At 43.7% G+C, this 14,290-nt stretch overlaps 1 protein-coding gene across 1 annotated transcript in view; it reads left to right on the plus strand.

Annotated features, from left to right (window-relative positions):
• SFMBT2 (Scm like with four mbt domains 2) overlaps window positions 1–14,290 on the plus strand; it is a 107,527-nt gene that overhangs the window by 56,654 nt on the left and 36,583 nt on the right. The window contains exons 8-10 of the mRNA XM_079304945.1: window positions 6,583–6,684; window positions 7,280–7,427; window positions 12,042–12,124. Of these exons, the coding sequence (XP_079161071.1) occupies window positions 6,583–6,684; window positions 7,280–7,427; window positions 12,042–12,124 (333 nt within the window). The remainder of the gene's footprint in view (window positions 1–6,582; window positions 6,685–7,279; window positions 7,428–12,041; window positions 12,125–14,290) is intronic.

The raw sequence follows: 14,290 nt of genomic DNA on the forward strand, positions 1-14,290 counted from the left end.
GGTCAGCAAAAGGTTTAGTTGAAGCATCCAGGCTTGGTGTTAGGGAGTTTGTGACATCCTGAGCTCCTGCCTTCCACATCCCTGGGCAGTGTGTTCCACTGAGAGGGGCTGATGTGCACCTGCAGCAGCATCTGGTCCCATGTGTGGGGTGGGTGATACCTAAAAGTCACAAATTTTAGGATATTTTGCAAGGGTGATAGTGCAAGGGGGAATGGCTTAAATTGAAAAAAAAAAAAAAAGGTTTAGATCAGATACTAGCAAGAAATTTTTTCCTGTGGGGTTGGTGAGACACTTGCCCAAAAGTTGTAAATGCCCCATCCCTGGAAGTGTCCAAGGCCAGGTTGGAAGGGCTTGGAGCACCCTGGGATATGGAAGGTGTCCCTGTTCGTGGCAGAGGCTTTGGGATGAGATTATCATTGGTGTCTCATCCAACCCAAATGAATCTGCTGTTGAATGATCTAAAGATGGCTTGATATCCTCAAAGAAATCAGAAGCAGCTGGGGAGTGTAGCTGTTTTCCAGGGTGGCTGCAGCTCACCATGTGCACTGAATTCTCTGCTCTAACAAATTCCTGCTGATTTCTCAGTAGCAATTCCTGCCACGGTGCTACCGAGGGCATCCCAGGCAATCCTCAGAGCCCAGGGGCTGTGTGTCGAGGGGCTGTGAGCAGAGGCACTGCTGCTTCCACTCTGAGCACTCGGGCAGCTGTTCCCACCTGTGCCACCCTTGCTGGGTGACTCCTGAGCGTGGATCACAATCACCTCTCTCTGGAGGATGCTCACGAAGAGCTCCGAGATGCTGAAAAACCCAACCCAAGCACACCCACCCCTCCCCAGGTGGATGAATATCCATCTCTCTTACTCTGCCCACGCTGCCAGTGCCCAGCAGAGCCCAGCAGGAGCTGTGTGGGAGGGGATCTTTGCCCTGGTGCCATCTGCATCCCCTGAGCCATACGGAGAAGGTGCGCTCGCATTGCGGCCGGCTACTCACCATGCTGCTGTTTCTATGGTAACTATTTTTTATTCAACAAGAGGAGCTTAAAAATCCGTAGGGCTAAATCCAATCCTAGGCAGAAGCATCTGCAGTTTTTCAAGGGGCTCTTCAGGTGCAGTTTGTAGCTGGCTCTCGTTGCTTCAGGGTCGTGGTGTCTCTAAAACCTCCCTCCCAGTGCCCTTCCCTCATCATCCCACCCCACATCTCCAAATTTTGGTTTTCCTCTGGTGTCAGAACAAGGGGACAGTTGGCACATGTTGTGTCTTACAGGGAATTTCTGTCTCCCTTCAGGGCAGATTGCTCTGTGTTTAGCAAAGGAAGTTGGTGAATCACGAGCAAGACTGATTCATCTGCAAATAATGCGGAGGGTTGCATTTGGTAGTGTTTCTTTTTTTTATTTCCTTTTTTGTTTTTTTCTCAATTAAAAAAAAAACCCAAACAAATGCCAGATTCCTGTGGAGGCAGTTTAACCACTGCAGTTACTGTGTTTGTGACTGGTTCCCACAGGTGAGTTTTGTGATTAAAATTAGGCTGTTAGAAACAGCCAGTTTCTTGGAGAAATTAGAGAAAAGATGGAGGCGAGGTGATTTCTTTGAAAATAAAAACAAAATCAACTAATAGGTTCCCAGTTATAGCAGATCTGGCCTGCTCGTCTGTGTCCTTTATTAGGGTGAACCAGGAGAGATGGGAGTGAAGGCAAGAGTATTTCACACTGTTACAGTTAAAGGAGGGTCAGGTCAATAATTTATTAAGTGGTCAGTGTTTTTAATCAGCCTCTCAACCTTGCAACTTTAAGCATTCAAACTTAGTTCTGAATTTTGCATGAAGTTGCAGTTTTGTAATGTGTGTGTATCTGACTGTCCTAAACCAAAAGAGCCCCGATTGTTATGACTATTTGAAAATTAGCCTCAAATTTCCAATATTAGACCCAAATTGGAGCCTCTTGCTCTTTTCTATACACTGTGTAAGCTGCTGCGTTTAAAATTTTATTACTCCAGTGCTCTTGAGCAGAATGGGCTAAAAATGGACATTTCACAGTCTGAAAGTGATGCCCTTCTTTGAGTTTGGGGACACAGATAGAGCAGCCAGCCCAGAGTGCAGCTTCCCTGAGTGTCACAGACAAAAGCAGCTTAGCCAGGTTCCCCTGCTCTATCAGCTTTACCCAGTGCACTGTAAAATTACCTGAGCTCCACTCTTGTGACATGGACAAAATTGAGTTTATTGACACCCAAATGGCATTTTTTTGGCAGAAATTACATTTGTTGACCTGGTATTTAGCTACCAGGTTGGGCAAATGGCAGGGATGATTTAAAAATTCCTCTTTCTGTTAACTAAAACTAATACTTACTGACTTAATTATCAGGACATAAGCATGTCACCCACAAAGGTACTACCCTAAGGCTTAATCACATCCTGAAGAGTTGCAATGCTTTTCTAAATCTGTTTGTGGTTCCCTGTTGGAGTGACATTTAGGCTGCTATGTCACCTGGCATTTCTGAAATCCACATTGCTGGTGGCTTGTTAGCTGTGAGGGAGAAAATTACGTGGCTGTCTCAGCCCCTGAAGAAGGAAGTTTGGGAATTTGGAGCCTGTTTCTGCTCCCAGCACTGTGGCTGACTTGTTACTTGACCTCCAGATGTTGCAGTTCCCAGAGCTGCAGGTCATGCTAGATGCAGTGAGCTGTTGCCAACCCATCAGTAATTCTTGCAGAATAATTACAGAAACACAAGCCATGTGAAGATGGAAATCAGGGTGCAGATGTGTATCAAAGCAGGGCTGCCTTTCAGGTGGCCCAGAGGGTCATTTGTAAATGTGCCCCCTGCTCTGAAGCTGTGAGTGTGGGGCTGAGTTTAATTGCTTTTTTTGGATTATGGTGAGAGCTGTGACAGCTCTGGCTGTTGCCAGTGGGTTTGGACTGTGAGTGACAGGCATTCTTTGAGGGGTTTTGCAGTGCTTCCCTCATTACCCATGAGCTGTAATCCATCATGTTAGGGACTGTGACCCTTGGGGTGAGCAGCTGTGGTGCCCGTGCCACGTTAATTTGTTGAATGTTTTGTGACATGATTTTTTCACTTTTCTGTAAGGGATTCTTCCTGCATCCTTGTTGACTGTCAGTCCAAGTTACTTGACTGCTCCTCAGCACCCAGGGGGTGTTTCCATTCCCCTCTCAGGGCTTGTGAACCCCAGGACAGGCGATCTGCTGATACAAATTATAGAATCACAGAATCATTGACTCATTTAGTTTGGAAAACACATTCCAAACCGAGTCCAACCATTATCCCAGCACTGCCAAGCCACCACTAAACCATGTCCCCAAATGCCACATCCACACAACTTTTAAATCCCTCCAGGGATGGTGACTCCAGCTCTTCCCTGGGCAGCCTGTGCCAATGCTTGGCAGCCCATTCAGTGTAGAAGTTCTTCCTAATATCCAACCCAAACTTCTGTGTGGTCAGCAAGGCTACTCCTGGGAGTAGGAATAAAGGCCCACCATGCATGAGGCTTTAAAATGCTCCAGCTGGTCGAAACTATTCTGCCTGTTGATCTCCATTTCAAAGGAAATTGAAAGTCACTTGGAGAAGTTGCTAGAAAATAATGGCTGGTGACATCCTCACTGGTGGCATTGAATGCTGTGAAATAGCAGCAGAGGGTTGAATTCTTGCCACCCATTATCATTTCAGGCATTTCTTTTGTTCAGCAGCAGAGCCTGGTGGGGACCAGGAGAAAGTCTCAGCCCTCCAGTCCTCTCCTTGTAGCTGCTTTTATTAAACAGGCGTCGCTCCTGTCAACGTGAATAAAGGGAAGAGAGAGCAGTTCATTATCCAGTGTATCACTTTGAGTCTAATACTAATTAAAAGCTTTGCCATCACTTCTCTGGAACCTATTCTTAGAAATTATGTAAATTAATTGGAGTTTTGAAGAGGAGCATATGCCAAATCCTAAGTAATTCCCTGCTGGCTGAGGCAGCTCCAGCGCTGGAACAGGAGAATGGCATCAGGAATCTTTTTTCTTTCCTTTTGTGGCTGCAAAAATATAAAGCTGCTTTGGTAAATTTTGATGATTCTCTTATCCAGTATAAGAGACAGATGAAATACCCAGACCCTGACCATTTTCCAGAGATGTACAATACAAAGGCTTTTTCTCCATGAAAGCTTTTCCATCTCAAAAATGACATTTAACACAGAGAGGGTTTTTACTTCCACAGCATTTCTCCAAAGAAATGCATGTTTCCTCTTCAAAGAGGATTTTGACCCTCAAAAGGGAGATGTACTTGAAATCCTGTGAACCCCCCTTGTGAGTTCACTCTTGCTGCTAATTTAATGGAAAATATTTACTTGCTGTGCTGAATGGCAAGGAAGATTTGATCCCAAGGTACACAGTGCTTTTGAAGTAAAATACCTTTAAATATTACTGGTGCTTTTTTTTCCCCATCTGATTATTTTTCCCCTTTGAAAAAAAACGCCAAAACAAATAGGAGAAACACCAAAGAAAATGATTCAAATAAAAAGGAGAAGCAGTATGGTTTGGTGTCAGTATATTTTGGTCTCAATCAACAAATCACTTTAAAAGTTGATTAAACTACTTGCATGTTTAAAGATAAACATGATTAAGTAGTTTGGTGGATCTTGGCTTATTACAGATGGAGGCTGGATCTGAGCGTGAGTGGAATCATGGAATGTTTGTGGGGAGATGCTGATTCCAGATGCACATTTTACAGAGTTCCCTTCTCTTTACAACCTTGCCACGAGGATTTAGAGACTTGGAGAGTGGCTCCTAAGGCAGGAGGAGACAGCCCTCCAGTCCAAATGCTGTTTTTCCTTTAGGGGTTTGAATTTCAGTGCTGGTGAGATTGGAGTTTTGCAGCCATCATGTTTTTTCCCTCTGAAGCCTTTTCAGTATTAAAGGTGGCATTTTTTGATAGGACTCATCTCCTTTCACTACCCTGCCATGAGCAGGGACACCTCCCACTATCCAAATTCCTGGCCTTGAACACTTCCAGGGATGAACATCCACAACTTCTCAGGGAAATGGGTTCTAGTGACTCACAGTAAAGAATTCAGTTCCTTCACAGTAAAGAATTTGTTCTTAATATCTGATCTAAATCTGCCTTTTTTCAGCTTAAAATCTCATTCTTCTTTATCCTGTCATTGCATGTCCTTATGAAAAGGATGCTCAGACTCCTGGATGTCTGCTCCTTCCTCAGCCATTAGTTCCTTGGGCTCTGAGCCATTATTCTTAGATATTCCTCAGTTTCTTCATCAGTGTTTTCTTCTCCTTTGAGACAAAAATTCAATATAGTTGGTGGTTTTTTTCTGCTTTTTGGTTCACTTAAAGGTGAGAACCTCGTAACACTGCAGTTAGTAAGATGAAAACAACCATTCATTTAGCAGTGGTTGGAGCTTGTAAAAATCCTTATCTCTAGCAGTAGTTGGAATGTAAGATCTCAAAATAGAAGTTGTTAAGCCCTTACAAGTGCAGACAGTTCTTGGAAAAGAAAGCACAATGAAACACAACTTTGGATCAATAGAAAATCATTTTAGAACAAGAATAGCATGTGTAGCAATGAATGTAGATGGGGTTGTTGTTGCTAACCACTTATAGATAGCAAGCTTTCTACATGTATTTTGGAGTAGTCCCTGAGTGTGTGCTAAATACAATATCATCTCTCTTTATGCTTTTGTTGGCTAATGCACCAGTGGTTTAGAAATACTGTGTGACATTTTTACTGAATGAACACTAAATGCAGTCATTACCCTGGAATTAGGGTGGCAGCTTGTGTGACTGTTAGATAGGGGTCACAAGGGATGGAGTGATTAAGTGTTAAACACTGAATTGGTGGCAAACCAGGGAGGTGAATCTGGGTTGTTTCTGAATTTCAGGAGTGCATCCTGCATCCCCAGAGCTGCTGTGGGGAACCCTCTGGGTGCAGCAGGTTTTATCCCAGGTGGAAGGGTTATGTTGGACATGTACTTGAGCACAGCTGTCTATTTTCCCATCATCATGTTCTCTGGTTGCCCACATTTGCAGTCTGAGTTCACTGTCCAAACCCAAATCCATTTCCAGTCTCCTGGCTGGAAAAAATACCTTTCCATCTTGGAGACCAGCCCAGGTGCCTCTTTTGGCACCCTGCAGGTGCTGGACATCCATCAGGGTAAATCAGGGCCATGCTGAGCTGTTTGCATCCATCATGTGCATTACCCTGGGGGGCTTCAGCTTGAGTCCTGGCACCTCTGGGCTCTCAGTGGCTCCCAGAGCTGTGGCTGTCACAGGTGGAGAGGCTCTGCCCATGGGAGGTTTTTCAAGCAGCAGTTTCTCAGCCAAGTGCTCATTTTGGTGAGCACAGTCTCCTTGTGGACCAAGTTCTGGTTGAATGCCATTTCTGGGAGGAACATGCCCTGTGCTTTAGGTGTGGTGGGCTTGGTGCTGTAGATGTGTCTCCTAGGGCTGAGGTTGTCCCCTCTCTTTCTCTGGTGGGGTTGGCATGAAAAGAACAGAGCTAAGTTAACAAAACCCACTTGGATACCTTTCAAAGAGATTTTCAGATGTATTGGCTCCTTCTTGGTGTCACCAGGTGTTCCTCTTCCCACAGGACCATGCTGATTTGAGAAACCACTTCTTCACTGTGGGGATGAAGCTGGAGGCAGTGAATATGAGGGAGCCATTTCATATCTGTCCTGCATCAGTGACCAAGGTGAGTGCTCAGAAGGGAGGGATGGAAACAGCCTGCCTGGTAAACCCTTCCTGATTTCCCCCACATTTAGAAAAAAATAACAAAGTGGTACTTAAGTGGCTGGAGAACATGTTAAGAAATAGGTTTCAAATCCATGGATGTTCCTAATTAATTAATTCTTTTCCACAAGCATCACCAGCTGATTCCATGCACTTAAAACCAATGGGGATGAGCATGTTCATCTACCACATGCATGCAAAATAAAAAAAAGATACCTCTTTTGCCTCTGTCTCCATCCATGTGTATTTTCTTTGCACATCTGAGAAACCTTTGGAAATAAAGCAGCTGAATGGAGGTGGAAGGCTCTGGGGTCTTCAGGATCATCTCCTGTTGCTGCTCAGCTGTGGAACCTCAGTGCTTCCCATTGCTTCATTTCACCCTTCTCTAAAACTCAGGCTTTGATGTCTTGGATAGAAACACTGATGAAAAGGTTTAAGTGAGAGCAGATTATTTTCAGTAGTTTGATCCCCAGGTTTGGCTGTTTCAGCTTCCTGCATTACCTAATGTTGCAGCAAATCTTACTCCTAATTTTGGTCTCTTCTTTTTCACCCCTCAGGTTTTTAACAATCATTATTTACAAGTGACCATTGATGACTTGAGACCTGAACCCAGCAAAATCTCAATGCTTTGCCATGCAGATTCCTTGGGGATCTTGCCAATACAGTGGTGCCTTAAAAATGGAGTCAATCTCACACCTCCCAAGGGTTTGTATTCCTTCTCAGTGAATTTTGGGTTTGTTCTGAAATACATTTGCTTGTTATTGCCTTTAAAATTGTGGTGGTTGCTGCAGGGGATCAGTTGAGTATCCCAAGCCAGAGTAGTTCTCTGCAGTGATTGGGGCTGTTGTGGTTCCTGCCAGCCCCTGAACATCTCAACAAGTGTGTTTTGCTGGTGGATTGATGTCCCTGTGCCTTGAAATCTGATTTAGGCTTGTGAAATCCTTGTGAATTCCTGTGGAATGAGTCCTAGCAGTTATTTGTGTATGTAGAGAGCAAAAGGAGCATTGAAAGTCCAATCACTGCAGAGGCAAACTCAGTTTCATCCACCTTGCTACAAGAGTGAGGCCAAGCAAAGCTCCTGAATCTGAATGTCTGAGCTAAAAGCAGCTGCCCAGGAGTGTGGAGGGATTTCCTTGGCTGTCTCAACAAATCCCAGGGCACACTGCAAGCAGTGTTCAGGTCAGAGCCTGGAGAAACAGCCTCCAGCCCTGCTGTTCCTCAACTTCACAGCAGTGCACTTAATTACTCCCAACTTCAGACAGCCACCTGTGGTGCCCTGGAAATACTTCTTTGCTTGAAAAAAATGTGTTGGTTCCCAGGAATTTCAGGTTTTTGAAGCTGGCTGGGTTGTTGGTCTGTTGCCAAAAATCAGTGTTGCTTGGGAGAAAGAAATGCCTCAAACAAAAACCCCCCAAACCAAGCTAAGTTTTGTGTATGAACTTTTGCCTTCATTTTGGAAAATGCATGATTCTGCCAAACCCAGGGAAGGGAAGGGTTATTCCCTGCCAGATTCAGAATCCTCTTATGTGTATCCAGAGTGCTTCTTCAGCACATGTATTTTAAAATTCCCACCAAAGTCCTGGAGCCCTGTGTGTGCAGCTGCATGCAGAGCATCCATGATTGCTCTGCTGCTTCTGCTGAAATAAATCTGCTGTCTGCTGAAATCCTGGTGTGATGATAATGTGTAAGCACTCACTGATACTGGCCAGAAAAGTTGCTAAAAATGAAAGTAAATAGAATATTTTGGGTTTTCTTCACCCAAATTCACATGCAGCTTGCCCCAGGCAGGATAATTAACTAAAGGAGACCATAGGCTTAAAAATCTCCAGTCCTGTCTGAGATGGTGTTTTATGGGTCAAGTGTGTGTGAACTCTCTTTTAGATGCCAACATTTTAATACATATCTGAAGCATCTGTCATGTGAATATTTTTTGACTTGGCCAGGTCCAGTGGGAGTTGTCCCTGCCCATGGCAGAGGGAACTGGGGCACCCTTTAGGCCCCTTCCAACCCAAACCATTCTGTGATTCTGGGGTTCTGTGATCTTTTGTGACACCTGGTTATTGGGATCCACCTGGGCACCTGAGGAAGTGCAGAAAGTGTCTCTTTATCCCCCTGGTGAAAGTGAAATTTGCTTTATGCTGTGAGATCAGAAATCCTGGTGGAAGCTATTAAAAAGGCATAAAGCCAGTGGCAGATAGATGCATTCTGTGTTGCTGTATTTTTTATACTGTTTATAAGGGCTGCATGTCCAAACTGAATTTTAGCACCTTAAATCCTTTCTATGGGCAGACACATTCTGTAAGTTGCTAAAATGTAATCAGATATTAGAATGAGTTACTTGAAAATAAACATAAACTAAATGCAACAATAACCCATAAACCACCAGAAAAGAAAGCATCCAAACCCCTGGTTAATTTAGGCTTGACAAGGAGGTTTTCTGTCCTCAAAATCAGCTGATTTTTTTTTTTTTTTTTTAATCAGAATAATGTGCCAGGTTGAGGTATTGGAGTTCAGAGTCCTTTATTTGTCTGATATTCATTCTCTTGCCTTTTTGCCTATTAGGGCTTTATTGAAGACAAACAAAGAGTAAATGGGTCATGAACAAGAGGTGCAAATATTTGCTACTCGAAATAGAGAGCAGTGTTTTCCTGTACAGTGCCAAAAATGAATATCCATTAACTGCTGCTGTATAAACATTGAACAAGCTCTGTTTATATTTGTTAGAACAGGATTTATGGACCACTTCCCTTTAGAGTAACAATCATTGTTTTATGAGCTATTATTAAGTGAGGGGAAAAAATACATTTTGATAATGTTGCTGTGTGCTGAGGGAGGCAGCTGAGAGCAGGATCACAGAGTCAGGGCATCACTGAGGCTGGAGAAAATCTCAGTCAAGCTGGAGCATCAGGTCCAACCTTTGATCACCCCTTGTTAAACAGACCACAGCTCTGAGTGTCCAGTTGTTTCTTGACCCCTTCCAGGGGTGGAGACTCCACCACTTCCCTGGCCAGCCCATTCCAGAGCCTGGCAACCCTTTGGGTGAAGAAATTCATCCTTATATCCAACCTGACTCTCCCTGTGGGAAATAGAAAAAGGTAGAAAACTTTCAGAAAGTTGTGTGAAAGTAAATTTTAGAGTGGAAGGATGTAAGAATGTTGAAGATGGAAGGATAAGAAACAATAAGGCTGTGAGGATGATACTGTCTCTTGTGTCTTACTCTGTAAAATGAGGCTGATGATGGTGATAAAATAAAAGCTTGTGCCATTTCCTCTCCTCCTGTCCCTGTTCCCAGAGCCTGACCTGGGGCTGTCCCCTCCTGTCTGGAGCTCTGCAGAGCCACAGGTTCCCCCTGAGGCTCCTTTTCTCCAGGCTGAGCCCCTTCCCAGCTCCCTCAGCCTCTCCTGGGGCTCCAGACCCTTCCCAGCCCAATTCCCTTCCCTGGACACCTCCAGCCCCTCCAGGTGTCTCTGGCCATGAAAACCCAGAACTGGGCACAGCCTGGAGGTGCAGCCCCCCTGCAAAGGCACTCAGGGTTTATTTGAAATCAATTCCTGGGTGTTCCCCTCTAGGAATCCTCCTTGAGGGGCTGCAGTGAGTTATTTATCGAGATGTGAAACCCATCCATGAGGGGATTAAATTGGAGATAAAAGAAGAGACAAAGTGTGAAGAAAATACTGTTGCAGGAATTGTTAAAAAACAATGCAAGGATATTTTTTGTATGAAAAACAGAAAACATTCTTTCTAAGTAGCTGCCCTTTTTTTTCCCTCCATGTGCATGTTTAGTTTTTTAATTATTATGCACTTTAATACCCCACAGAGAACAGGCATCTTAGCTCAAGGCTTTATCTCAGTAATTTGTTTGTCATGAATGCAATTATTAGGATTAGAAATCATCTTATCCAAGATACTTGGATCTTAGCAAGATGCTTGGCATGTTGTTTTTCAAAATTTTACCTCCTTTTTTTTGGGATCTGGCAGACTGATAGGGGATTATACTCAGTATTCCAGTCCTTGTCTGTAAAAAAAATCACAATTTTCATTGTCATAAATGATTCATTCTCATTTGATCTTGAGGTTCCCTTTTTGACTACCAAGGCAAAAGGCATTTGGGGATGTTCTGTGAAATGAGGCCAGGCTGAGATGCCAGGAATGGAGATTGAGGGGAGATTTTGGCCTTTGGGTGACTCCTAAAACTTTCCAGTAAGAGTAATTCTGCAGTAATGTCATTAGAGTTTCCATAGGCCCCTGGACAGGATTAGCACTCCCTGCTTCCAAGCACTGCAAAAATAGAGACTAAGAGGCAGGCAAATAAAAAGCCCCCAAAAGCAAATAAAAAAAAAAAACAAAAAAAACAAAAAAAGAAAAAACAAACTATAACAAAAAAACCCAAAAAAAAAAAAAAAACCACCAAAAACTTTTCTGTCCCAAGAATTTATTGCCTAAATTGCCAGGTAAGAACAGTGATGAGCAGAGCTCTGATTTGCCTTTCTGTGATGGGATCTCCTTGGGAGATGCTCATGCAAAGGAATCCCTTTATTTTAGCTGGAGCAGAGGCTGAAGGGATGATCTGCCTTCATTTTCCTGCTCTGCTCCAGGTTTCTCTAAAATTCCTACTGGGATGGGGTTCAGCTCACCCTGAGCTGCTGGGGAGTCAGACAGGGAGGGTACATGAATGAAGAGAGGAGAATTTATCTCCTGCTTGGAAAGAGAGGATGGATCAGCTTCTGACTGTGCTGATCCTCTTCCTGTCCACTCCTGACCAGCAAATAACCCCTGTCCAGCTCCATAACCCCCCATCTTCTAGCCTGGAACTAAAAGCTGGAGAAGGAAATCCATAACTAGCTTGGGAGATACTCAGAAAAGGGAAAATATGTTTTTCTGCATATTCCTTCATTTAAACCAATGTTTAGAACAAGTACACAAAATAAGCCATTTTTAAGTATTGTTCTACAACTTGTTAAAACCCTTCCAAGTTAGTAAAACATGAATTGTGCTAAATAAAAAAAACCCAAAAAACTAAAAAACAAAGTAGCAAAATTAAAAACCCCAAAATAAAACCAGCAAAGTTCTAAACAGCAACCTCATCATCCCTAAAAAACTCATACGAAATGTGTAAACCAATCAAAAAATGCATAATCCTGTAAACAATAATCTTAAAATATATAATTAAAACTAAAAGTAAACAATAGAACAGCTTCTACATAATCATATTAATTTACTATCCAAGAGTTGTGTTTTTCCTACACTTGGGGTCCCTTTTGTCCTCTCTCTGTGCTGTGCAGTGGTGGCTGATGCTCTTTTTGTTCTGTCCTCCTGCAGGTTACTCTGGCCAGGACTTTGACTGGGCAGACTACCAGAAGCAGTGTGGAGCTGAGGCAGCACCTCACCTGTGCTTTAGAAATGTAAGTTGTTGTTTTTGCTCCTGTTTTGAAACAGAGCATCTTGCAGAGAAACTGCTGCAAGGCTTGAGAGGCTCCCCCAGAGCACCTGGGGCAGGAAACTGGGAGAGTTCCATGTTTTCCATCACTAAAAGAGAAAAAAAACCTTATTTTAGTCTTGTCTTTTTCTGTACTTATCCTGCTCTTCATCCCCTCTCTGGTTTTGTACAGCACAAAAAGGATCTCAACTGGTTATTGCAATTAATTCATGTGCTACTAAATATAATTTAGGTATAGAAATTGCATATATCATTTGCTGCTTTTTACATTTCAGGTGTTTTCTCTGTATCCCACAGGGGATACATTTAACTAAACCACATGTATTAAAATTCTAAACGTTGAAAATGTACAAGAGGATGATCAGCCCTCATGGATGCTCTGTCCTTGGGACAGTTCCTGTCCTTCTTGATGCAGCAGCAGTGATGTGAGAGTGATGGATACCATTGAGATTCACAGCTTTTGAAATAATCTTTTGCAGGCTGTTTCATGGCAGTGGCAGCCCTGTGTGGTTTGATCTGACAGGTGCTCATTGCCTGGGGAAAGGCAGATTCAGCCTTGTGCCTTCTCCAGTGACCTGGTGCTCCCCTGATGTGCCCATCACTGGTGGAGTTTGAGATCCCATCAGTTGCTGAAAATACTCCTGATGGTGATTCCTAAATCTTGATGATGCACCCAAAGTGAGCACAGAAGGCTTTGCAGAGTAAAGTGGTGGTGTGAATGGTGGACAGAGAGGTTTCTGTAGGAATTGCACAGTTTTCACAGCCTCAGGAGTCACAGGGCTGAGGGATGGGGTGTTGATGGGAAGCAGAATGGACACAGGCACCAGCTGTGGTTTCCCATGGCCTTGCTCATCTGGGCTTGGAAGCTTTGATGGTGAATTGGTGAATTTTTTGTTGGCAAACTCAGAGGACCTGTGCCATGAACAGAGTCTGACTTTGGGAGTCAAACCAGAGCAAGGATTTCTTTGCCCCATAAAAACCCTCTTCCTGAAGGGACTTAAAGCAAAGATTTCCAGCAGTCCTGAGGGAAGCTGGACAGTGCTGCATCACACCAATACAGTTGGGCTGTTTTTGCATTTCTCTTCTTCAAGCATCCCCTGCTTTTCTTTATATCTCCTTTCATTTTGCAAAGTAGTGAATCTCTTCTCTCATCACTGGCAGCCTTGAGGAAAGTCCTACATATAAGTCAGGTCTGAGCACTTTTTGGTCCTTTTTTTTTTTAAGGATGAACACATCTCTCTTATTCTTTCACTTTTAATAACACAATTCTTTTTAGAGTTCTGTTGTCACTTGTGCAGCCCCCTTGCTCTGTGGCTGTGAGGGGCTCTTTGGTGGGAGCTTTTTGCATCTCCCACCTCCTGCAGCCAGACCTGGTGCTGGCAGTGGAGGTGCTGTAGCTGTTTCCCCAGGAGGGATTTTTAACAAGGAGAGGCAGTTATGAAATGGATTGATGTGCCCAAATGCTTAGTAAAATAAACTCCACCTAACTGTTTTGCCATTGATTTTGTAAAAATGAGCCTCCAGCACCAAAGTGCAGTGAAAGGAGCTGGGGTGATGATAAATGGCATTTCCTTGTTAGGCAGCATAAAAGGCATTTAAACAAACTCAGCCTGCATTCTTACAGCCCTGGCCATTAGCAGCTTTTGCAGGGTGAAGCTGATCTGTGTGCTGAGCAAGGCTTGAGGCAGTGCAGGCTGTGTTTGGGAGTAGCAGCATGTTCTTGGATGGAAAGAGACCAAAGCCATGAGTTTTTAGTCTCTCAAAGAGCTCTCAGTGGTTGTTCAAGGTGAATTGTCCATGGTCCTTGGTGTTGTACCAATAAGAAAAGTGCTGAATTTGAGCCTGACTTCCAGTTTCTCACATAAGATGAGGGCTTGGTGTCATTTTGAGTCAGTAGCAATTTTTACCCATGCTAATTATTATGAGCAAAAAATCTCATCTCATAGAGGGAGCCCTTTCTGTGCTACTGTGTACAGAGAGATGCAGAGCAGGTGGAACAGAGGGAAATCCAAGGAAAGGAAGCCCTGGTATGGACACAGGGTGTTGCATTAGTTGTTTTCAGGGAGAGAGATTTCAAGTGGGAGAGATACTGGGAAAGGACTAAGAGTAGGTGACAGAAGGGAACAGTGGC

This window comes from Erithacus rubecula, assembly GCF_903797595.1.
Source record: "Erithacus rubecula genome assembly, chromosome: 4".
Taxonomy (NCBI): domain Eukaryota; kingdom Metazoa; phylum Chordata; class Aves; order Passeriformes; family Muscicapidae; genus Erithacus; species Erithacus rubecula.